The sequence below is a fragment of the Saccopteryx leptura genome, chromosome 13 (assembly GCF_036850995.1).
Source record: "Saccopteryx leptura isolate mSacLep1 chromosome 13, mSacLep1_pri_phased_curated, whole genome shotgun sequence".
Classification (NCBI taxonomy): Eukaryota; Metazoa; Chordata; class Mammalia; order Chiroptera; family Emballonuridae; genus Saccopteryx; species Saccopteryx leptura.
Genome location: NC_089515.1, coordinates 18,011,895 through 18,036,094, shown reverse-complemented (window position 1 = coordinate 18,036,094; position 24,200 = coordinate 18,011,895). Strand labels below are relative to the sequence as shown.

At 38.2% G+C, this 24,200-nt stretch overlaps 1 protein-coding gene across 2 annotated transcripts in view; it reads left to right on the top strand.

The window, feature by feature from the left end:
* The window catches only part of MXI1 (MAX interactor 1, dimerization protein), a 101,259-nt gene extending 81,702 nt beyond the window's left edge, over window positions 1–19,557 (top strand). For both annotated transcript variants that reach the window (XM_066354989.1, XM_066354990.1), the window contains exons 4-6: window positions 11,836–11,950; window positions 12,570–12,741; window positions 17,046–19,557. In XM_066354989.1, the coding sequence (XP_066211086.1) occupies window positions 11,836–11,950; window positions 12,570–12,741; window positions 17,046–17,209 (451 nt within the window). In that variant the 3' untranslated portion in view covers window positions 17,210–19,557. The remainder of the gene's footprint in view (window positions 1–11,835; window positions 11,951–12,569; window positions 12,742–17,045) is intronic.
* The last annotated feature ends 4,643 nt before the right edge of the window (window positions 19,558–24,200 follow it).

Genomic DNA, 24,200 nt, shown 5'->3' with positions numbered 1-24,200 from the left:
TAGTCTCCTCAAGCCATCTGTTGGTGTCAGTGACAAAAACATACTCTGGCATTTGGATCATTGATGTGACCAATTACCGCATTTTTCTCTAGGATTGTAATGTCTGTATGGCTTTTCTCTCTTGATTCACTTTATTCCAGCCTGATTCACAATTATTCCTCTCTAGAACAGCTTGTATTTGGCATAACTATAAAAAAAAAAATCTGTCTCATCTAAATAAGGTTCTTTTTCAATTGGAAATTCCATCTTTGCAGTTAAAACATTTGTAAACATAACACAATTTAGATAGAGCCACACAACTTTGCAAGACTGCTATTTTTGTAATGGAGGAGGCTTTCCTAAAGACCAATTTGGTGACACTGGGCTCTGAGAGCTCCTTGGAAAGCAGTGGGAATTTGCTGCACATGTATTGGGTTGGATGAGAAGGACACATGAACTGTATTTGCTGGCTTGTTCGGAAAACATTGGGATATTTAAAAGATAATACTGAATAGATTTTGGGTCTTATTTTTCATTCTTCATATATCTTTTGTTCCCTGTGATTAGAGATGGTGGTGATCCTGAAAGATGTCTTAGGACTTTCAACCTGTAATATCTCGAATCTCTGAAAGGAAAAGCAGCCAAGTTGAGCAGACGTACCTTTCAAACTCGACCACTTTCTTTGGTTGGAGCAACAGTTTTTATGTTCTTGTCTTTGGTGTATACACTTAGGCAAGGGAGCCGCACAACCTGCCCTGAAAAATAGCCAGGATTTTAATTAGCAGTGGTAACAAAAAGGAATCCTGGCTTTTCCTTCTTCTCAAAGCCACAGAATGGTACAGATTTTTCATGGTTGTCCTCCTGGAATCAAACTGTAATGGCATTTGTGTAGCAATCCTTTTTTGGACAGAAAATTATAATGGTATTGAGTTGAAGTTGGAATCACACAACATAAATATTAGATCTCTGATTTTTCTCTTCATTTAATTTCTTCCTGGGTTGATCAAACTAAAATTTAGACAAATATAAGTAGAAAGAAGTCAAAATGTGTAGTGTTGCAAACCAGTCATAATTTGAACCCAGTTTTCACTGGTAAGAGTTTGCCATTTAAGAGACTATATTGTAGCCCTGGCCGGTTGGCTCAGTGGTAGAGCGTCAGCCTGGCGTGCAGAAGTCCCGGGTTCGATTCCCGGCCAGGGCACACAGGAGAAGCACCCATTTGCTTCTCCACCCCTCCCCCTCTCCTTCCTCTCTGTCTCTCTCTTCCCCTCCCGCAGCCGAGGCTCCATTGGAGCAAAGATGGCCCGGGCGCTGGGGATGGCTCCTTGACCTCTGCCCCAGGCGCTAGAGTGGCTCTGGTCGCAACAGAGCGACGCCCCAGAGGGGCAGAGCATCGCCCCCTGGTGGGCAGAGTGTCGCCCCTGGTGGGCGTGCCGGGTGGATCCTGGTCGGGCAGTCTGTCTGACTGTCTCTTCCCGTTTCCAGCTTCAGAAAAATACAAAAAAATAAAATAAAATAAAATAAATAAATAAATAAATAAATAAAAATTTGAAAAAAAGAGACTATATTGTATTTGTTGCTAATCCATTGAATGCCTTTTCCTATTCAGAAGGGTTTTTAAAAGTAAAGTAGTTCCTAAGGCATGTTCACTTTCTATCTGCCTAAAATGCTCATCTGTCAGTGCCCAAATACAATACTGAAAAAATTGTGCTTTATCAGAGGAGAGCATGCCCAGGATTGGTGCCAGGTGTTGTGCAAGGCAGCCTCAAGAAGTAACTCTCAAAACCTACTCTTCAATTGGGCCCTTTGTGGTCAGAAAAAAATGTGATAGAGTATAATGAAAGAAAAAGATCAGAAGAGCTAAATAACAGAAATAAAAAGACATACCAAAACATCAATTCTCTGTCATTGTCAGAAATGGTGTTTAAAATTCTATGACTCTTATTTTTCTAGAGGTTCTCTTTTTTTGTTTGTTTGTTTGTTTTTGTTTTTTTCTGAAGTTGGAAACGGGAGGCAGTCAGACAGACTCCCGCATGCGCCCAACTGGGATCCACCCGCCCACCAGGGGGTGATGCTCTGCCCATCTGGGGCATTGCTCCGCTGCAACCAGAGCTATTCTAGTGCCTGAGGCAGAGGCCATGGAGCCATCCTCAGCACCCGGGCCAACTTTGCTCCAATGGAGCCTCGGCTGCAGGAGGGGAAGAGAGAGACAGAGAGGAAGGAGAGGAGGATGACTGGAAAAGCAGATGGGCGCTTCTCCTGTGTGCCCTGGCCAGGAATCGAACCCGGGACTCCTGCACGCCAGGCCGACGCTCTACCATTGAGCCAACCGGCCAGGGCCTTTCTAGAGGTTCTAAATGCCCAATGGATTAGTTAAAGATTGGCTAACGGTGGCTCTTTGTTACCTTTTTCTGCCCCAAATTTTACTCTCCCCTGTCCCCTCAAGTCAAAAATAAAGAAAAACTCCCTGCATTTTGATTTGGGGAAAAGTGTGCTGAAATGGGACTTTAAAAATAATCCCCAGCTAGCTTGACTGAATTGGAAGCTCTCCAGCAACGCCAAACAATTTGCCGTGTGCCAGTAGTAAGTGTGGCCACCACTTTTAATCATGTAGCTCCCTATTTCAGGTTGTGAATATTCATCTTCTGGGGATGCATCAATTCTTAGGCCAGGATGCATCAGTTAATTCTTAGGTCTTTCCTTCTAAGTGGAGATATCCCTTTAAAATGAACAATTGTACTAATCATCTTATTAGCAGGGCCATTTTTTTTTTGTAAGGCATTGTGCTATTTTCATTGTATGCTCCTAACCGAACATTTACATTACAAAGCATTCTTTGAGCATGCTGTTGTAGGCTCACCGTTTTATTAGACATCAGTAACAGTACTGCTTCATTTCTCACTGCCTTTCTCTCCTAAAATTTAATAACAATAATTGCACTGGGCTGTGGGTAGGAATGGCCCGTGAGCATTAGACTTAAACTTTTATGGAAGATTGAACTAATGCTTGTTATGTGTATTTTGTATGTGAAACTAGGGCAGTATCTTACAGGGCATTATCACTGTGTCTCAGATCTGACTTGCCAGCACGTACGAAGTTTGTTTTGGTTTCAAAATGTACTTTACCTCATGGTAGCTGGCAGGGTACAATACCATTGACATCACTGTGTTTCAAATAGAAAATTAACAAGTAGCTACTGTTGTGATTGCAGATTGCCTTCCCAGTCCCTGTGAGAATGCTTTTTCTTTTGGACAGCAACACTTCTCAGCCCCTCGGTACCATTAAATCAGCCAGTGGGGGCTGCCAGAATAGGAATGAACAGCAACAAAAGGCTGAAGAGTAGAAAAACTGTTAATGATGCAAAAAAAAAAACCTTCACTCAGTTTCCAAATTGATATGAAAGGTAATTTTTAAAAATTTCTCTTCCGCCCACAGCCAAGTTTTGACAGTAGGCCAGGTTCAGAGCCTGATCTCTCGCGATCTCTCGCGATCTCTCCAGAGAAGAGTATCCTTTCCCTCCACCAGAACCCCTGGAGAGTTGCCAAAGGAAAATAAGCTATTTTGTATTTAGAACAAATTGCCACTGTTTTCTCCAGTGATGTAGCCCTATTTCCCAGACTTTGAAACTTGGAATACAGAAAGTTCTTGTGTGACTGAAGAAGAAATATGGTGAATGAATAAGTTTTTTTGTTGTTGTTTTTGTTTTTTAAACCAAATCCTCATAAACATAGAGGGGATGAGATGTATGCATGGAATCTAAATTTAGCTTAGAATGGACCTAAAGTGAGCAATTTCTGTTAAATCGCTTTGGAGATTGGGTTCCTTGTGGGAGTTTCAGTGAAGAATATATGCTTCTGGAACCAGATTTAAATTATTTTTTTTATGTGAGACTGTCAAAAGTCAAGTCTTCTTTGGAGATGAATGCATGACAGTGAAAAAAATAGTTTGTTTCTGTATTCTGCTTTTGTTGGCTTTATCTGATCAGCAGTCATGGGATCTTGTGAAACTGTGCAAACACTAATTTCTCATATAATACGATGGGATAAAAACTGTTCATTTAATTTTCCCCCCGTTCATTATGGAGTACTTTTTAGACTTTTCCCTTTCATACCTGCATTTATTTAGCTGTTTCATTTCTATTTTCTCCCTAGTACTTGCCTTCATACCATTATTCTTGTTATTATCACTAGTTCTTGAACAGCTGAACAGAGGCCAAATTTAAACCAGTCAGATTTTCTGTTTTCTAAGAAGCCTGTTAATCAAGTCTAAAAGACAAAATTGGTGCCAAAAAATTTGTATTTAAAAATGTTATTTTTTAATTAGATTTGACGTTGTGGTCCTAGGCCTTACCATTGTAAATCCTTTAAGTCACTATGTTGTAATGTTTGCAATTTTTAACCCTGTGCTTCACTATTAAAAGAAATATCATCTCTAATCAAGAGTTAAGTTGGAGATTGTTGGTTACTCTATGTGTAGTCTCTTTGGTGGTGACCTTAGCTGCACACAAAAAAACCCCAGTATAGAATTCTGCCATCTATAAGCAGATCTCTAATGAATGTTGGCCTGCATCTGATTATACTGTGCAAATTATTACCTCATTTTGGCGAGTTAGAGAGTCCCAGATATATCTGCTGGAAGTTATGTTACATCCCTCCTTCCTACTTTCTGGGCCAATCTTTTTGTTTGGTATTTGAAGAACGTAGATGGCTAAAAGTATGGATTCAGGCTTATCTAGAAGGTAATTAAAGTGTAGTGTGATTAGTGTGAAAATCAAGTGTGTATTATCTGAGGAAGGGGGATGGCAAGGAAGACTCGTGGAAGGAACAGTAGTTTGGCTGTGGACTGACAAATGAGTTAGGTGCTCACTAGATGGACAGTGGAGAAAAAGGCATTCCAGGTGGAGAAATCAGTAAATACGGAAGCACGTTTGGTTTGTGGAAAGAGGTGTTCAAGAGGTAATGGAAGCGGGTCAGGAAAGGTGGTAGGCAGAAGGCTAAATGATAGTATTTTCAAATGGTTAAGATTACTCTTGGCATCTTTTTTAAAATCTTTACATCTAGTTCAATGACATAATAGGGTGGAGCTCATTGTTAACTGATGATCATTGTTACTGCCTGAGTGGCATATCATCCTCTTCATATCTCTGAGCTGTAAAGACTAAATTTCAGCCTACAGTAAGGTGACCAATTGTCCTCCTTTAGGGAGGACAGTCCTTCTTTTGTAAGTTTTGTCCTCCCTTGAAAACTGTTCTCCTACATGTCCATCTTTTTGATATTGGAAGACTAATCTGTAAATGTCTGTATTCGATTGACGCAGAGTCGATCCATTGCATGTGATGTGATGTACTTGTATCTAAATGAGTACTTTTTTTACAATTATTATTAAAAATCAATAGGGATGTAAGCATAATTACAATATGAAATGTTACAAATGTTTTTATTATGCATTTATCACAGTGTATTATTGTTGCAATGAATAAAATGTTTTTTTTGTTTACAATATTGTTTTATTCAATTTATTTTTGTCCTCCTTTTCATTGTAAAAAAGTTGGTCACCTTACCTACAGGAATCTGTGTAGTTTGAGAAAGAATGTCACTATTTCGCTATCACCAATCTATTGAGTACTCACATCTCTCCTCTTTCCTCCTCACCTCTGCTTTCCCCCTCTATTCTTCCTCCCTGTCTAAATCTTTGAAAGACATAATTCCAGCCATGATTCAGAAATAATGTGCTGAGACCCAAAGCTATGATAGTGATCTGCAGTAGTATGCTCTAGTAGTTTGAACATAGATTCCTGGAGGTCCTGGGATGCAGTGTGAAATAATACGAGATTTATTTGAAGTCTTTTTTTCATCTTAAAAGTATACTTTTTATTTCTGTGCTGTTTTTATATAAAATATGGCTTTTCTTCCAAAATTTTGAGGAAAACTATGACTTCTGGAAGGTATACTATATATAACCTTCTGGATTTAAATATTCCCTGGCTCCTTGCCCTAAGAACTACTTCGATTTTATTGAGAGAAAGTGATTTTTAAGTCCTCCAAGAGTGAGTATCTCAGCCTTTCTGATTTTTTCTTTTTTAAGTAAGAGAAGGGGAGACAGTGCGATAGACTTCTGCATGCACCCCTACCGGGATCCACCCAGCAAGCCTTGTCTAGGTCTGGTGCTTGAATCAACTGAGCTATTTTTAGTGCCTGAGGCTGATGTGCTCTATCCTCAGTGCCCAGGGCGAAGCTCGAACCAATCAAACCATTGACTATGGAAGAAGAATAGGAAGAAGAGGGGGGAGGGAGGGAGAGAGAAGCAGATGGTCACTTCTCCTGTGTGCCCTGACCAGGAATCAAACCTGGAACATCCATACACTGGGCCAGTGCTCTATCTACTGAGCAAAACGGCCAGGGCCTTTTTTTTTTTCTTATTTGTGTATAAATGAGCCCTTTAGTGTTTAGGTAAACAATGTGACCATAGAAGAATTTATATATATAAATTATATGGTATATATTACTTATATAATTTGAAACTTTATTATGACACTTGATATTCCTGCCTGGTTATTTTACAAGATACCAATTGAATTAAGAGGAATATTAATGAAAGCATCTTTGAAAACTGAGAAGAGGGTCCCAGCTGTTCTTCTGAGTTTTTATTTTATTGTCATCAAACCCCATGACACCACTGTTAGGTCTGATGCTAAGGAAATGCCGTTTATCAAGTTATTTCCTGGAAATTACTGTTTATTTTTTGTGAAGGAGGTAATACATAAGTTATAAGAGAAACATAATTATCATATGCCATTTTATGGGAACCATGTCTAAGCTTTTTTATTTCATAAACAAAATAAGCTAAATGGCAAAATATGACCGTATTTGCTTTTGTAAATAAAATTTACAAGCAGCATGAATGTGTTTGGTATCTGGATCCATTTTTAATGTCATTTTTCATAAGAAAAGGAGGCAGGCAGATTTTGGGGGGAAATTTTGGAGATTTTCAGAAGATTCTCAACACATTCAATTTTAGAGAAACATTGGCATATGATTTGTGTAGGATAAGCAGCTAGTTGATGTCATGTGTAAAAAGTGTTGTGTAGCAAGTTGGAAAACCTGGCCACAAGCCACTGCAGCTTTGAAGAATGTGACTCAAAGGAGGACTCAGAGCCCATTGCATAACATTCAGCAGAGAGGAAAATGCAAGTACTGTCCCTATCACTTGACTTGTTTTCCATTTTGATTTAGTTACTTGGCAAAGCCTTGGTATCCTGTAGTGGAGGAATGAAAGACAAGCAAGTTCCAATGAAGGACCATGCCTTCAAGGGCATCAACCAGTGGATGGTTTGTGAGGCTGGGCAGGCGCGTTAAATTTCTTATTGTTGGGCAGAGGGATTAGAGTTTCCAGAGACGACTTGAAAACATCATTGTATCATACTTTTAATTTTCTAAAAGGCAATTCTTTCTTCTCCTTCAACACTGTGTGCTTCTTGAGGTTGCTATACCTATGCTTTAAAATATCACAGCTACTAGGAGGGGCCATTTAATAACAAAATCATTTCCTCTCATGTTCTGTGATATTTTGGTTTGGCAGTAGAATTAACAAGGTTTAAAATCAAAAGCAGCATTGGTTCCTTTAGAGGAAAATGATCCCAATCTACCAAAATAAAAGCCAGACAGACCCTGATTGTTCCTTTTCCCACAAGGGGCTTGCCCTTTCTGAAGGTGTGGGTAATTTTGATAGGACCGTCTCTCTAACAGGGTTAGTCACTGGGAATTGCCTCTCCCCTGGGTAAAACCCACTGTTAAGTCTCATTTTTAAATAGACCTCAAAGTGTCTTTGAAAATAAAAGTACTTTAGTATCTCTCCGTTTTCTTGCCCTCGCCCTCTCCCTCTCAGCAAGAAAACTTCAGTTTTCTCCTAGGGCACTTCCTGCTGCAGTGTCTAATCCTGACTTTGCTTTACAGTCACTCATGCTAAAGTAGGAAAGATTTTAGTTTTATAGTTTTTATTGTGCTATACAGGTGTTGTGAAAAGTTAAGTAAATGCTGATCACGGAGCTACTTTTTTTTCTCATTTCTCGTTCCACAGTTTTTACAATGCGAGGTTTTTTTCTATTGGTTGCTAGTCTGATGTTCAACAGAATAGTTAAGCACAGCAGCCTTAACTTTCCTCAGCCTTCTTCTTCTACTTTGCTTAAAGGTGCAGGGTTGTGCCTGTTCTGTGGTCTGTCAGCTCTCCCACTCCTTGGAGACTTGAAAGACATCAACTTATAATACACACTTGCCATTGTTTTCTCGGTGCATAAGGATTTTCAGATCAAACCAAGCTTGTTTTCTTCTCTTTTGCCCTCTTTTCTTTGGCCAGTGTCTTATAGCCCATGATTTGTCAGCTATGTACAGGAGGCCCCTGAGCCACCAGTCACATGAGAATGAAGGCAAGAAAAGAAAAGGCCAGATGGCATCAAAAGATATACCTTTCTAGGTCGTTGGTGGTTAAGCATGCAATCTGGTTAGCACCAGGGAAGCTATGGGCTAAGGGGTAGAAAGCATCCCAGCACCATTGTAAGGGAAGAATTCTGCCATACAGTTCACAGCCACAGGGTGTCCATTGCTCTTGGAAGCGTGTACCAAAAAAGTGGCATGTAAGTACATGTGGAAAACTGTTTGCAGTATTTGGATGGCAACTTTGAAAATTATGGCTCCCCCTTGGTTAGCTGCTACTGCCATTAACCCTTTGGCATTCTATTCTCCAAATGCCTGACTCAGTTACAAGTACAAAAACTGTAAGAACTGACCTTTGGCTCCCAGAGATACACCTCTTTCCACAGGAAAGCAGAGGACATCATCCACCACTCATCCTTTATACTATTATCTGTTTTGGAGGATTGTATTTACAAAACACAGAAAATGGCTTCATTGGCCTTTGTGAGACATGATCTCTCAGAATATGTTTTCTTGGTGTAAGCTGTATCTTGCCATACACTTCAGTAGTAGCTAATAGAAAAGATTTTAGAGGACTGTATGCCTTCCCTCTTCACTTAGTCATTACTTACCCCTTCCCTCCCTTGGCCTGTACATCTCCTGATTTGAATGCACTATTGCAGATCACCAAACTGCTGAACTTGTCTCATATATATATATTTATAGAATTCTATCTCATTTGTTTTCTCTTTATTGAAAAGAACCATGGTATTTTTAATTTTAGGATTAAACTTGGTCCCAGTAGATGAACTTGAGTCCTTTACTCTTCTTTTAATTATCTTGAAACCCCTTGTTTTTTCATAGACAATTTCAGTATCCCTGAAGTCCAAAATCAAGATTCAGTCTTTTATAAGTCTACTTCCTCCAATTACAATCTTTCCTTTTATTCAGATTCTGCTGCACTTGCTATCTGTATGACTCATTTCATTACGAACCAAACGAAACAAAACAATATGTTTTGTTCTGTAGTCTAGATTATACACTCTTAAAGTTTACATTTCTTTTTTTTTTTTACTTCTCTCAAGAAAGTATCTGGAACATTGCTGAGTATACAAAAGTCATGTAATAAATATACAACTGAGTGATTAAAAAAGAGAGAGAGAGAAAATAGACATTTTAATATTATGTTAGTCAATTTCTGCCCAGATTTTAATCTGCTTTAATTTACATCTCACAAAGGAGAAATTGACCCATCCATTTTTTCCTTGATATAAAGAAATCATTTTGAAGTTTCTTAAACTAAAAGATATTTCCTAGATATACATTGATTTTCTTGTTTAAAGTAATTTAAACAAAATCAGAAAGTTATTCTTATGGCAACATAATTGTTAACTTTACCCCTTGGGAGCCTCCTGTTATTAGTAAGAGACCCACCAGCCTCTCACTCCAACCTCTAGTCATATATGAGTACAGTTGTTAGGCATGTGCTATAATAATCCTAATGAAGAGTTTAAAAGCATTCTTTTTTTTTTTTTACTGTGGATTTTGTTTTGTTTTTGTTAGTCTACTCAGCAAGAGCAGTCTGTGATCACGTGAGAGACCTCACCTCGGAGGTTTTCCAGTTAAAAATGAAATGTTGCTGAAGGGTCTATGATTTGGGGTAGCACAGCAGGGGAGGAGAATGATTTTGTAATTATTAAATCATCTAAAAGGGAATCCATTGGTTTAGGGAAAATAAAAGATTCCTTTATCCATATCGGGTATGTCAGGTTTTAGCCTGGAGGTGATTATTCGTGTGAGTTACTGAACTCTGCAAGAAATCTGGAATGGAAGTATTAACAGACACTTATAGCTGGGCTAGTGGGTGCTGGAAGAATCTTAACCATTCATCAGCCAAATCTTTGACCTTATTACCTTTAATCATCCTAGCTTGGCTACCCATCTTTCAGGTTGCTAGCATTTGAGAATTTCACTTGACATTATTTCATGTCTGTTAAGACAAAGAAAGCATAGTTTGGTGAGTAAACTAATAAAACCATTTTGGCCCTCTTTGAGAAGATGGAGGATGTGTTTTGTTCCTGGTACAATTGAGATAGTTGCTCAATGTTCAATTCTAGCTCTTTAAGGAGTAGGGGTAAACTCTGAACACATTTGTGAATTTTATTTTCAAATATATTATTAACTGCTAAATTATGTTATGAAACACAGGACCAAAGATATATACTAGGATTGTTTTAGAGTGGAAATATGTACTCAGAACTCTCATCATGGTGATCTCATCATGGTGATCATAGTTCCTTGTGGTCCCCAACCCCCGGGCCGCGGACCAGTAGCGGTCTGCAGAAAAAGAATAAATAACTTACATTATTTATGTTTTATTTATATTTGTCTGAACAATGTTTTATTTTTAAAAAACGACCAGATTCCCTCTGTTACATCCGTCTAAGACTCACTCTTGACGCTTGTCTCGGTCACGTGATACATTTGTCTGTCTCACCCTAAAGGCTGGTCCGTGAAAATATTTTCTGACATTAAACCAGTCCGTGGCCCAAAATGGGTTGAGGACCACTGCTTTAGGGTACAAGGAAGGTAAATCTATAGCAAGGCTGTTGGCTAGCAATTCTAGGAGACATTTCCCTAATGTACCCACAGGATAGGTGGATTAAAGAATGCAATGATATTCAGTAAAGAACTTTTCAACTGAATTTTTCCCATATGTAGAAAATTGCAGGTGGGTAGTAAGAGAGAAGAGACAGAAACAGAAAACAAAATAAAAAACTGGGGTGATAGACTTAGATATTAGGAAAGGAGGGGTTATTTTATAGGTTGTGGTTTCAGAGCCATATATTTTGCCTAATCCTATCCTAGCTGGTCACAGAATTTGCTGTTTCTATTGTGTTGGATCATATGAAGTTATCATTTTTATAAGTGAGAAGTGGTTGAATATCAGAAATTTCATATGGTTCAGCCTGATACATAATAACATGTAATACTGAAGGTCAGCTTTGTATGCATGTGTGTGAAGGTGGTAGGGAGAAAATGGAAATCTCGGAGCATTTTATACCTCCTTCGGATAACCTCGCTGAAAACCCCTATTCTAGCCTATAATTTTAAGCATTCAGAATCAAATACAACTGCCCTAATATTCTTTCCTACTTCCCCATTAATACAGTTGAGATAGTTTATGGGGTGGGTTAAAATTCAGTCATTTCTGACAGAGATGCTTATTGGGGATAATAATCTGAGGTGACTGGTAACTGGGGAGGACAGTGAAAATGGCAGACTGAACATCAGCAGGCATGCCTGCACTAGCAGACAGGGAAGAAGTAGAGTGGGATATGGTTACAGACTAAATAATGTGCAAATGATTATTTTTTAAAAATAGGTTTTAGGGTATTTCTAGTGGAAAATTCAGACTATGCTGATTGGACATTTTTGTCTTTCTTAGACGAGCTCATCTGCGCCTATGTTTAGAACGCTTAAAGGTTCTGATTCCGCTAGGACCAGACTGCACCAGGCACACAACACTTGGTTTGCTCAACAAAGCCAAAGCACACATCAAGGTAAGAATTTTTACTTTCATATTTGCACATGATTCTCCCGGTCCTGGTTTCATTAGAAGTAGTAATTCCTGTTTATATACTTCAACTAGCTCACCATGCTCTCCTTAACAACAGACTCAAGAGAAATCTTTTAAAACATTTATCAGTCAGCTAGTCTGATGGGAGGGAGCAACATGACCTGACTAAGCTAAATTGTTTTGACAGCATAGCCATTTGAAAAGCTGGGATGACTAGAAAAATAGCAGTTACCCTGGTGATACCCAGAAGGAAGGCCATTGTGCCCTCTGGTGGAGATGACTTCATTTGCCTGTGTCCCTCAGTATTTTTCCATTCAACACGCTGCCGAGCCAGTTTCTCTTTTGTGGAAATACCTTTACAGACTTTCAGAATTCCATACTCTTCTAGTACTATGGCATTCACTATAGATATTTTTAAAAAGAAAAGTGAAGAACTACTTTTTGATGTTTAAAAATAATTTACTTATGTAGGCTCTTATATGCACATAACACATATATTTGTATATTCATTTATGTCTGCCAAAGAAGTCTTTTGAGATGTTAGGTAAAAATCAGTTTTACTGTTTGTACTGGACTATACACAAATTTAAATATCATTTTAGAAACTTGAAGAAGCTGAGAGGAAGAGCCAGCACCAGCTAGAGAACTTGGAAAGAGAACAGAGATTTTTAAAGCGGCGACTGGAACAGCTGCAGGGTCCTCAGGAGCTGGAACGAATACGAATGGACAGCATCGGATCAACTATTTCTTCAGACCGTTCTGATTCAGAGCGAGGTAGGCAGTGTGCTTCTTCCCTATGAAAGAATCTCTGTATCTGGATTTAGGGAGGGTAGCTTGGGAAGCACTGTACTTGTTTTTATCTCTTTGGCCAAGACTGTAACATTCTAGATTTTATGTAATCACAGCATTGTCTAGTAATGCCCATATGAACTATAGAGCTTTTTTCTATTTTTAATTTTTGACTTTGAAACAACTTTAGACTTAGAGAAAAGTTATAAGTTTTCTGTAGAAAATTACACAGTTCTCATATAGCCTTTACCTGGGTTTCCCTAATGTTAACATCTTATATAATCATAATGCAATTATCAAAGCCAGGAAATTTAACACTCATATGATACTATTAATCTATAGACCTTCTTCAAATTTCACCAGTTTTCCTACTAACGTCCTTGGTCTGATACAGGATCTAATGCAGGATTCCACATGGCATTAGATAGTTCTTCAGTATTTCCTTCATGACCGTGACACTTTTGAAGAATTGGCTCATTATATTATACAATGCCCCTCAATTTGGGTTTTGTCTGATGTTTTCTTATTAGATCAAGATTATCATTTGGTGGAAGCAATATCATAGAAGTAATATTGTGCTCTTTTCAATTTATTGTATGAAGAAGCTACATGATGTTGATACGTCCTATTACTGGTGATATTAACTTTTATACCTATATTTTCAAGTGCCACACCCTTCATTTCTGTTTCCATCTGTCTCAGAACATTTATCTTTGACAGAATTTAAGAAGAAAAAGCAGTCAAAGAGAAATCATTTGAATTTTACTTTTCTACTCATTTGTGGCTTCCACTACATCAGGCATTACACCACAATAAAGGGTCCCAGAGATAAACTTGGGTGATTTTAAACTTTGCATTTGGGAAAATCAAGCTCACAAGATTCTTGAGGATTATAAAACCAAAAAATTTTGCAAATTTTACAAAATTTCTTGGTTCTTTTTATTATGGAAAATTTCAGACCTATATAAAATAGAATAGAATTATGAACTCTCTTCTACCTATCATCCAGTTTGAACAGCTGTCAACATTCATTCATTCTTGTTTCATCTGTTTTCCACCATGCTCGCAGTCACCATTTTTTAGGGAATGTTTTCAATAAAACCTCAGATAACATTATTATGTTTTCCCTAAATACTTCAGTGTCTATCTTAAATAAATAGGACTTAAAAAACCATAATCATGGTATTATAATACCCCACAAAATTAATAAAATCAGATGATCCTATTCAATGTCATAATAGAGCTTCTCAAAAATGGCATTTTATCATTTGTATGTTTGAATTAGAACCCAAAGTCCACCTTGCCTTTGTGTCTTTTAAGTCACTTATAATCTATAAAATATTTCCTTCCCCGTTTTTTGTTTTTCAGTACCATTTATTTATTGTAGAAATGGGGTCATTTTTCTTACAGAATTTCCCACATTTAAGATTTGGATGATTTGGTCATCAGGGTGTCAATTAAGAGTAACTCATATTTCCTGTAAACTGGTTGGTAGATCTAGTGTCTTGATTAAATTCAGGTTCTTTTTTTGAGGCAAGAATACTTCATAGGTGGTGCTCTGTACTTCCTGGTTTATCAGTATTATGTCCGGTGGTCCCACTCAAGTGAAAACATTGGCTCGGGTGTTTTTATCTTGATACTTGTATGCAAATGTGTCAACCTTTCACTTAATAATAGTTTGATCAATCATTGATGATTGTTGCCCGATCATTATTTCATTAGGTGTTAAAAAATAGTGATTTTCTAATTCTGTCATTCTTCTTGCATTTAACTTTTCCTTCTCTGAAGATCATTTCCTCAGGTTTTTGGTTACTCTGAAATAAAGTCCATACAGGGAATGTGGGATAAAATGCTTGGTTTGGTTTGGTTTTTGCTTTATCAATTTTCTAAATAAGTTGGTGCCTTGGCACTCTCCAGAGGTAATGGGGCTTTTTGTTTTGCTGTTTGTTTTTTTCCACTGATTTGAGAGAGAGGGGCAGGGGAGAGAGGGAGAGAGAAAAAGAGAAAAGCATGAACTTGTTCTATTTAGTTGTGTTCTCACTGATTGCTTTTTGTATCTGCCCTGACTGGGGGTCAAACCTGCAACCTCTGGGTTGATGCTTTATCCACTGAGCCATCCAGCCAAGGTCTGCTGTTTATTATCTTATGAACTCATATGTTTTCATGTATTGAATGTGTTCTAACCCCTTGTAATCTTTATTTTATTATTATTATTTTTTTTGGTGAGTTGGGAGATAGTGAGGTAGACTCCTGCATGTACCCTGACAGGGATCCACCCAGCAACCCCATTTGGGGAAGATGCTTGATTATGGAGCTATTTTTAGCACCTGAGGCTGATGTGCTCCAACAGAACTATCTTCACTGCATGGGGCCACGCTTGAACCAATCAAGCCACTGGCTGCAGGAGGGGAAGAGGAAGAAAAGGAGAAGAAGCAGATGGTTGCTTCTCCTGTGTGTCCTAACCAGGAAGCAAGCCCGGGATGTCATACACTGAACTGACACTTGTCCACTGAGCTACCGGCCAGGCCTTCATTCTTTTTCTTTCTAATACTCAAATTTCCTATATTCTGTAGGAGCTGTTCAGATTGGTTTTGGTCCCTTTTAACACACACGAGGAGTCCTTGAGTTTGTTCTTACTGTTTTGCTTATGTAAAAGTGCATTTTTATGTGGCATTGTTTTGTAAAACAAAAGTTTTCCAGGGGCAACAGTAAGAACCTCTGAGACAAGCTACATTTATGAGTGATAGTGAGGTGTAGCAGAAATACTCCTGAATTAGACCTTGATCCTAGTCTTTTTTCTACTGCTTATTAGCTGTGTGACCTATCAGGTCTTCAGGCTATAACTGCTCTTCCTTTTGTTACCTCCTCCTTGTACCTACCCACCTCCAAATTTTAGAATGTGTATCTTCATCATTATAATTCTCAGTTTTTTCAGTAATCCCAGTATGCTAGTACCTTACCTAGTACTGTTCTTGCTTTTATCTGGCAGCCCTCTTTCTTAGTACTTTTAGTAACATCTCTAGTCCATTTGGCTAGAGTCATCTCTTATTTCACTGTTTTGATTGAGTTCAGCATGTTGTGTTAGATAGGGTGTGTTGATTTTATTTCCCAGTTGTGGGTTGGATGAGTGTTCTGTGATACTGGAAAACACGAAAGGCTGTGAAGCATTATGGGTATGAAACAAATAGTTATGAATTCATAAGATTATTTGTACAGCTTGTTTGGACAGCTGCCTGCATTTTAAAAACAGATCTCTAAAACTTTTTGAAGCAACAAGCCCTTTTGAAAATTATACTCTTTGAACTAACTTACTATGTCTTCTTGGGCTCAGCAAGAATCTACTTTTTCCTAAAGCAATTGTGATCAGTGTGAACCCTTAAAGTCAATGCCAAATATGAGACATCAGGCTTTGAGTTTGTTTTAAAGAGAACTGAAGAACCTTGAGTTCATTCTGGCTGTTAGGAGAAAAAAAAATTTTCAACTGCCTTTTTTTGAATGCATACTGCTTTTTATTTATTATTGGTAATTGCACAGTACTTAAAAATTAAGATATGTATCAATAGCTGGGTCTTATGTATTTTTTTTCATGTTTGATTTTTTTAAAGTTACTTACCACTACTGAAATGCCTTTACTATAATCTTTACTGTAGAATTCACTATAATCTCTAGAGACTTTAAGTGTCAGGCCCTCATTTCAAGCTAGAGTTGATGCAATTAAATTGAAGCTAAATCCTATAGAGTCCACTTTATAAAGACTGGCTTATTTTGGTTCCTGAATAGTCAAAGATCTTTAGGATGAATCATAGAAGTCTGTAGAACTGTCTGTAGAATACTACCAAAGGCCTAGATAGATAAATTTTCTAGTTAAGCTTATACTTTTTTCTCCCCTTTAAGGCAACTCTGATTAATAAACAGCACTGAGAATTAGTTTCTAGTTTAACGTAAAACAGATGTTGTTAAACCTCTTGGGGTTGGGATCTTTTAATATTAAGCACTAATTCCCAAATAGGCCAAGTGCTTTTGGTGGGAGGTCCAGACAGACTGGCGTCAAAGGCTTTAGTAAACTTGCTGCCTAAATTGAGACCACCATTGTATACCAGACAGTCCCTTTTGCAAAATATATCCATGTCTCTTCACCTTGGGTTTCTTCTGTTCTCCAGACATCACTGATAATAAGCTTGTTTAACAATTATTTTATACTATAAGAAGTAATCACTTTTCCTCTGTTAGTTTTTTTAAGGTGCCCATATACTAGATTACTAATGTTCTTCCTTTTTCCCCTTTGGCAGAGGAGATTGAAGTGGATGTTGAAAGCACAGAGTTCTCCCATGGAGAAGTGGACAATATCAGTACCACCAGCATCAGTGACATTGATGACCACAGCAGCCTGCAGAGTATTGGGAGTGATGAGGGTTACTCCAGTGCCAGTGTCAAACTTTCATTCACTTCCTAGAACCCAGCATGACATAACAGTGCAGGGCAAATTCTTCACTGGGCCAATTCAATCCAAACAATCTCTTAAATTGGGTTCATGATGCCGTCTCCTCTTTAAAACTAACAAAATCATACTTGAACAAAACGGTCAGATGACCTCTATTTAAGCAAATACTTAGCAAAAAGTGGGGCAGAGCCTCCCCGGAAGAACAAATAACCATATTTGAAAATCATAATTTCTAATGGCAGCAGAAAACTTCCATGAAATTTTCTTGATTTGATTCAGTTGATTTGAAAGGACATTGGAAATTTTTTTTCTTTTCTAGTTTGCTCATAGTACATTGTATAGACCCATTGAAGGATGGAATTATGACACTTCCTGAGTTTTATGGTCCTAAACAGAAAATCAAATCTATAGTAATGACAACACAAGATAATCAGGCATTAATCTTGTATAGCTAAAGAGCTATTAAAACTCAGCCTGGGACAGCTTATCATGAAGCCTGTGGATGACCAATTCTTTAAAAGAAAAAAAAGCTCATTTCATGCTCCACAAAAGGAGAGACTCCCATGAAACCTTTTGAAAGGGATCATCATGCAGCTCAGCTTTCTGTTGGATTCCATGCTAAGCAAGCTAAACTTATCCTGCATTGTTAGCATTAGGACACCCAACCGCCAGCTCAACAGTTAGCCACCCTTAGGCCCTTGGGCAGCATGGGGGCAGTCCATGCATGGCAGCCTCTCCCACACAGGGTCTAAGAGTTCGGATTGAGGGGCCAGAAGGAAAAGGCTCCACGTGCCTCTGTGTCTGCGTGGGCCAGAAGAGTTATGCACGCAGATTAGCAGGCTAAGGTCTGAGCCACGGCAGCATTTTTATTTCATATTTTGATAACTGTTTGTATGTGTTGAAAACCAAAACGACATCTTTTTAAAGCTTGTCCATAAAAAACATAGATGTCTTTTATAGTGGAAAAACGTGGGGGGAAAAAATCATCTATTTTGATGCATTTGATAATAATAAAACACCTCACACCTCACACTTTACAGTGCACAAAATGAATGAGGTCTGGGCTAGGTAGAAAAAAGGTCAATGCTGTTTTTATTTTCTTTTAGAATCATTACCTTTTACCAGCTTTTAATCACCTGATATCTATAGTAGACACACTATTGTAGTTAACATAGTTAAGTTCGGCACTTGTTTCATTTTAATGTAAAAATTTGCTTGTTTTCCTACATGCAGCCTCTCTCCTTCCTCACAATCCCACTGTGCAGGTGCTATTTGTTGCTCTTATCAATATTTTCAGAAATGTTATTTTAAGTGAAATTCCTAGCCTGCACTTTGATGTCATGTGTTCCCTGTCTTTCAAATTCCAAGTTTCCCCCCTGGGCCTCTCTCCCTTACCCCAGGAAGTCTTCTTGGAGACCTTACCCCTGGCTTTGAACTTTGTATACTCTAAATAATTTAATTACCCTTAATTACTTAAAAAAAAAAAAAGCTTTATGATTTTCATAACTTATTGTTGATTTTAATGGGTTGTTAATTTCAGTCCTGTAGTTCTATTTTGATTAGGTAGGGCTGGGCAAGGAAAAAGAAAATAAAGACAACCATATTTAGCAGTGCAGTTGTGTGTGTAATGTTAGACTATCCTTTGTAAGTAGCACTTTAACAGCTTTTACTGCTTCTATATATGAAGTGTACCATCTTGGTCATACATAAGGCCTCAGCATATACTTACTTGTTCTTGTGCTCTTCCTGTGCCTCCAAAAATATTTTATCCTTGATTGTGCCATGTTTGAGTGGAAGAAATTCTTTGAAGTAGACGTGTGAAAAACTGCATGCCTTTAGAAGCCCATTATTAGAACTTGCTACTTCAGGTGCTGGGGACTTAAGGAAAGACATAAATTCATTTCTGTGGCCCAGTTAAATTATTTCTGGGTACGTTTAGAATTACTCCTGGCTGGGTCAAAATGTTGTTCTATGTAGTTGCTTACTTTTAACTTTCCCAAATGAAACAGTTTGAAGACTTGCTAACATGGAAAGTAAATGGAAGCCAATGACTAAGCTTCCATTGTTATTCCCATGGCATTCACTTGCATTACTTGCCTAGGGCTGAAATTTTGGGACTTCATTCAGGTGAACTTGAGGTGCTGCCATTTTGTTGTACGTGTATAGGATGGTGAGCTGAGAAGCCTTTGTCATGAACCTAGAGTACCTATCTCAACTGCCCCTTAAAACTCCCTCCCTGGATTTGTTTTACTTGGGGACGGGGGTGGATTGTATGATGAGTAAGAAGTATTTTTTAAAAGACAAATCGACTTTGAAGATACAAAAATTAATTGCAAGAAATAAAAATTGTGAACGAAGAATACCCGAGTGCTTTTTGTACCACCCTTCTCCATGAAGGAAAATATAAATGAGCATCCACACCTTGAGAGGCAACTGTCACTTAAATGTCTGTTGATACTGCTTTACTAGTGCAGAATTAATGGCAATTTGAATCATTGCCATTTCCTGTTCTATAATTTAAACAGGTGCCTTCTTGACTGGTAATCCACGTAACCTAACTGCAGAAGGTTTATGTGCGCGATAACCTTTAACTGCTTCAGGTAGGACACAAAGCCATTTGTCATTCTTATCTGTTCCCCAAATAACTTTTTAAGGAATCCCTTTGGCTCCACATATTATTCACATTGAAAACAAGTCTGGAAGTTCTATTTAGTTCCAACTGACCTGAGTTAAAGTATCCTATATGTAAAAATGCCTGAATGATGGTACAGGTAAATCCTATTTCAGTGCATCTTACCAAAGATTCTGATGTCATTTCTATTCTAGGTCCTGATTAGAATAGGTGTAACAACCCCGGTGACAATGACAGCTTTTAGCATTATGAAGGAATTTTAAAAGGCAGGATTATTGAGGCAAAGCTCCTAAGGCCACACTGCTTCCTGGGTCATTTCATATGAGAAAATTATTTAGCATCTTGGGAAGGTTTTGTTGAGTTTTTCCTCCACTTGAAGCAGCATTTTTCTCTTCCAGCTAAAAAATTTCCATACTTCCTACCAAAAACAGCATAATGTGGGAAGAACAAGGGTGTTGGTCACTTTAAATCCCAGTTCTAGCACTTGCTAGGGACACTGGGCAAGTTAATTTTTTCAATGGAGACTGTTTCCTCCTGAAAAGTTGTGATAAATACCTCTATCTCAAAAAATTGAGAGAATTAAAATAGGTATGTAAATGACCCCACCACCACCACCAATCTAGGAGTTTATAGCACCAAAAGGAAATTAAGAGGTATGAACTTCTTTCTCCGATGAATACAACCTTACCATTTCTCCATCCTTAATCTTGAATTTTAGTTATTCTGTGGGTCTTGCAGAAAAAGACAATTTCTATTAAATTAAATGGTTCGTTTTCACAAAATTCCATGGCAGGTAATACTTTGTAAGAATGACTTCTTACAAATTTTGATGTCCTATAGAATTTTTTAAATAAAGGCTTTACAAGATTGGTAATCATCGGTTTTAGTGATGACCTGGTCTTTCTAAAGGGGGGGGGGGCACTAACCTTAGCTTGAGTGTGTTATACACTGATAGTTACCATTGCATAATAATGGAATGCCCTAGTTAAATTAACACTCAGTGCTGGCCTTGCCAAGAAAAAAGAATCTGGCCCATGTACCAGATCTAACAGGAAACTAGTTTTCTTGTGGAACACATCTGATTCTCTTCATTAATCAGTCTAGTTCAAAGTACATGAACTGGCTGGCAGCTTCCCTTCTTGGTTGTTTCACCTTTCTATAGAATCGTAAGTTAAGGGAAATGGCTTAAATCAAGCCCTTTTAAAGTACTGCCAGCTAACTTCCTAAACTTTTGGATTTTTTTCCATTTCCTCAAGCTCTTAGTTAAAGAGGAACACTTAAAGTCTGTATTGGTAGGGCAATACTTGTGACATTTATTTTAGATTTTCAAACCAAGGCACAGAATAGCACTATAAAAATATAGAAGCCTTAAAATGTCTCTCAAGTGTATATTAAAAAAAATACATATTTAAGTCTGTTTTTTTCTAAATTAGCAACTTCATCACGCTTACTCTGAAAGCTAGATCACCTAAACCTGCCAGTTCTTTTGGAGGAAAAAACTGGGCAAAGGAACCAAAGGGATACTTACTCCTGCTTCCTGCATGCTTCTAAGCAATGAACAACTGGATACTTACCATCTAGTAAAGACTAGCCTAGCTGCAGGTCTCAGGCTTCAACTCTAGTTTTCCAAGACATAAGAGTCAAGCATTTCCTCTCTGGAGGGAAAGCTCAGAAAGTCACTGCATCTTGCTAAAGTAAGTACAGGGCTTGAAATGGGGCAGGAGAGAGAACTTGCCTCAGTTTCACTAAAAAGGGAATGGGGAGCCAGCATAATTTTCGGCCTCAAGTTGAAAACGTAGCTTCAAACAAAAAGCAAACCTTCCCTTATGAGTATAACCATGGCTTCTTTAGCTGTACTCTTACAAACAAAAGACAGGATACAAATTAAAATTTTAATAATTTCAGTAACTTCAGCCTGTACTGGTTTCATAAAAATAAACTGGTAAGGTACTTAGAAGTAAATTGCCAGTTTTTATTTCCTGGAAACTGAAAGAGAAGTACCCATAATTTGATATTTTTAGCTAGTTCAGCTGTCAACTACCATAAGCCCAGTGTTACTCTTTCCCCTACTCACAGGCCATAAAAGAACCACCTCTATTCTATATACCATACATAAGCTGAAAGGCAGAAAAGGCAATCAAAAGAGAAACTTACAGAAATCTAACACCTTCCATCTTGTTTTCTTTTTTTCTTATTTTTTGTATTTTTCTGAAGCTGGAAACGGGGAGAGACAGTCAGACAGACTCCCGCATGCGCCCGACCGGGATCCACCCGGCACGCCCACCAGGGGGCGATGCTCTGCCCCTCCGGGGTGTCGCTCTGTTGCGACCAGAGCCACTCTAGCGCCTGGGGCAGAGGCCAAGGAGCCATCCCCAGGGCCCGGGCCATCTTTGCTCCAATGGAGCCTCGGCTGCGGGAGGGCAAGAGAGAGACAGAGGAAGGAGAGGGGGAGGGGTGGAGAAGCAGTTGGGCGTTTTTCCTGTGTGCCCTGGCTGGGAATCGAACCCAGGACTTCCGCACGCCAGGCCGACGCTCTACCACTGAGCCAACCGGCCAGGGCCATAAACATATGCTTTTTTAAGTATCATAGTGTAAGGGGATTCAATTACTTGGGTTTTTGTTTAAACTACGGTATACCTGTTATTTTGCCTGCTATGCTCTTCCTCACCACTGCAGTAAAAATTCAGTTTAGCTTGTAACTCAAAGATCCTAGAACGTGACCAGGCGGTGGCGCAGTAGATAGAGTGTCAGACTGAGTGTGGAGGACCCAGGTTCAAAACCCCGATTCGAAACCCCAAGGTCACTGGCTTGAGCATGGGATCATAGACATGACCCCATGGTCACTGGCTTGAGCAAAGGATAACTCACTTTGCTGTAGCCCCCCATCAAGGCACATATGAGAAAGCAATGAACAATTATGGAGCTGCAACAAATTGCTTCTCTCTCTCCCTTCCTGTCTGACCCTGTCACTCTCTTAAAAAAAAAAATCCTAGATATAAAGAATGTTCGCATTTACTTGTACATTACCATTTATAGTAATTGGTTGCTTCATAGTATAATACAAATTCAAGCAGGTATTCATTGTACTCTAAATATTTTAATATAAAACCTTGTTGGTTTTAATAATTTTATGTTTCAGCTGGTATCCAAGTTAAGGCACAAAGTCAAAGCTTTAAAAATATTTTTTGGCTGAATTTGCAAGTGTTGTCACCTCTTATAATTACAATCTATACACACAATTTACAAAACTATGACTTTCCTTTGTTACCTGCTGGTTTTCCTTTGTTATATTAAAAGGCAGACACACTCAGCATTAAAACTCATTGTAATGGAAACACATACACATGGACACCTTGTGTGAAAAACAAGAATTTTTAAAAAATGAGTTACAATAAATGGATGAATTTTATTTTAGTTTGATGCCTAGTCTTCAATAATTGGGCCAAGGAAACTGCCACTTATTAAGGTAATTTTTCCTTCATTTCTGAAATCAAACTACTTTTATAAGGGGTAGGCAAAAGCAGGTTTATAACTGTTCGTTTTGAAAAAGACATGCAGGCTATGATCATTACAATAGCTTTATTAACTCAAAAGAATGTCACAGTGCACAGTAAACCTACTCTGCCCACCCCCGTATTTAACAAAAACATGGTTCTCAACCAGGGATGCAAATCAGAATCACCTGTGGAGTGACAGATACCTTGGCCTAGAATAGTCTGGGGTAGGACCCAGGAATCCCTCTTTAATTTAAAAGAAGCATTAGGGGCAATTTAATTATAAACTGGACCTCCTAACCATTAAGAAACGTGTTCTAAGATATTCTAATATAAAAATTTTAATCTTTTCTACGATATACTTTTTTAAGTTTGGTAATTAGATAACACTTCAGTAATGTTTATAATTAGGGTCCACAAATTGTAAGCATTGGGCATTATTATGCATTTTAATATGAATTATTCAAATTAAGGACAAACGTATTCTTCACCATTACTACTCTGCACAGTAACAGCAAACACTTCTACAGTGCTTACCATATGCCAGGTACTCTAGTAAGCACTTTATACATAGTAACTCATTCATCCTTACAATTTATTGAAACAGGAACTAATTCTCATTCTACAGCTGAGAAAACAAGCAGGGAATTATGTACACAGGTCACAGGGAGTCAAGATTCAAACATAGCAGTCCTTGCTCTTTTAATATGGCCTGTCTACATGTTAATTTAAAAAGCATGTTACCCGTGATTAATATTAAAATTTTAAATTGTGTTTATTTTTGGGGTGTCAGGACTGTTCTTTCCTTGAACTGTTCAATAACAAAGGCAAATGTCAAGTTTTAAGAAGATGCACGCAACCACAGATACTTGGCCTT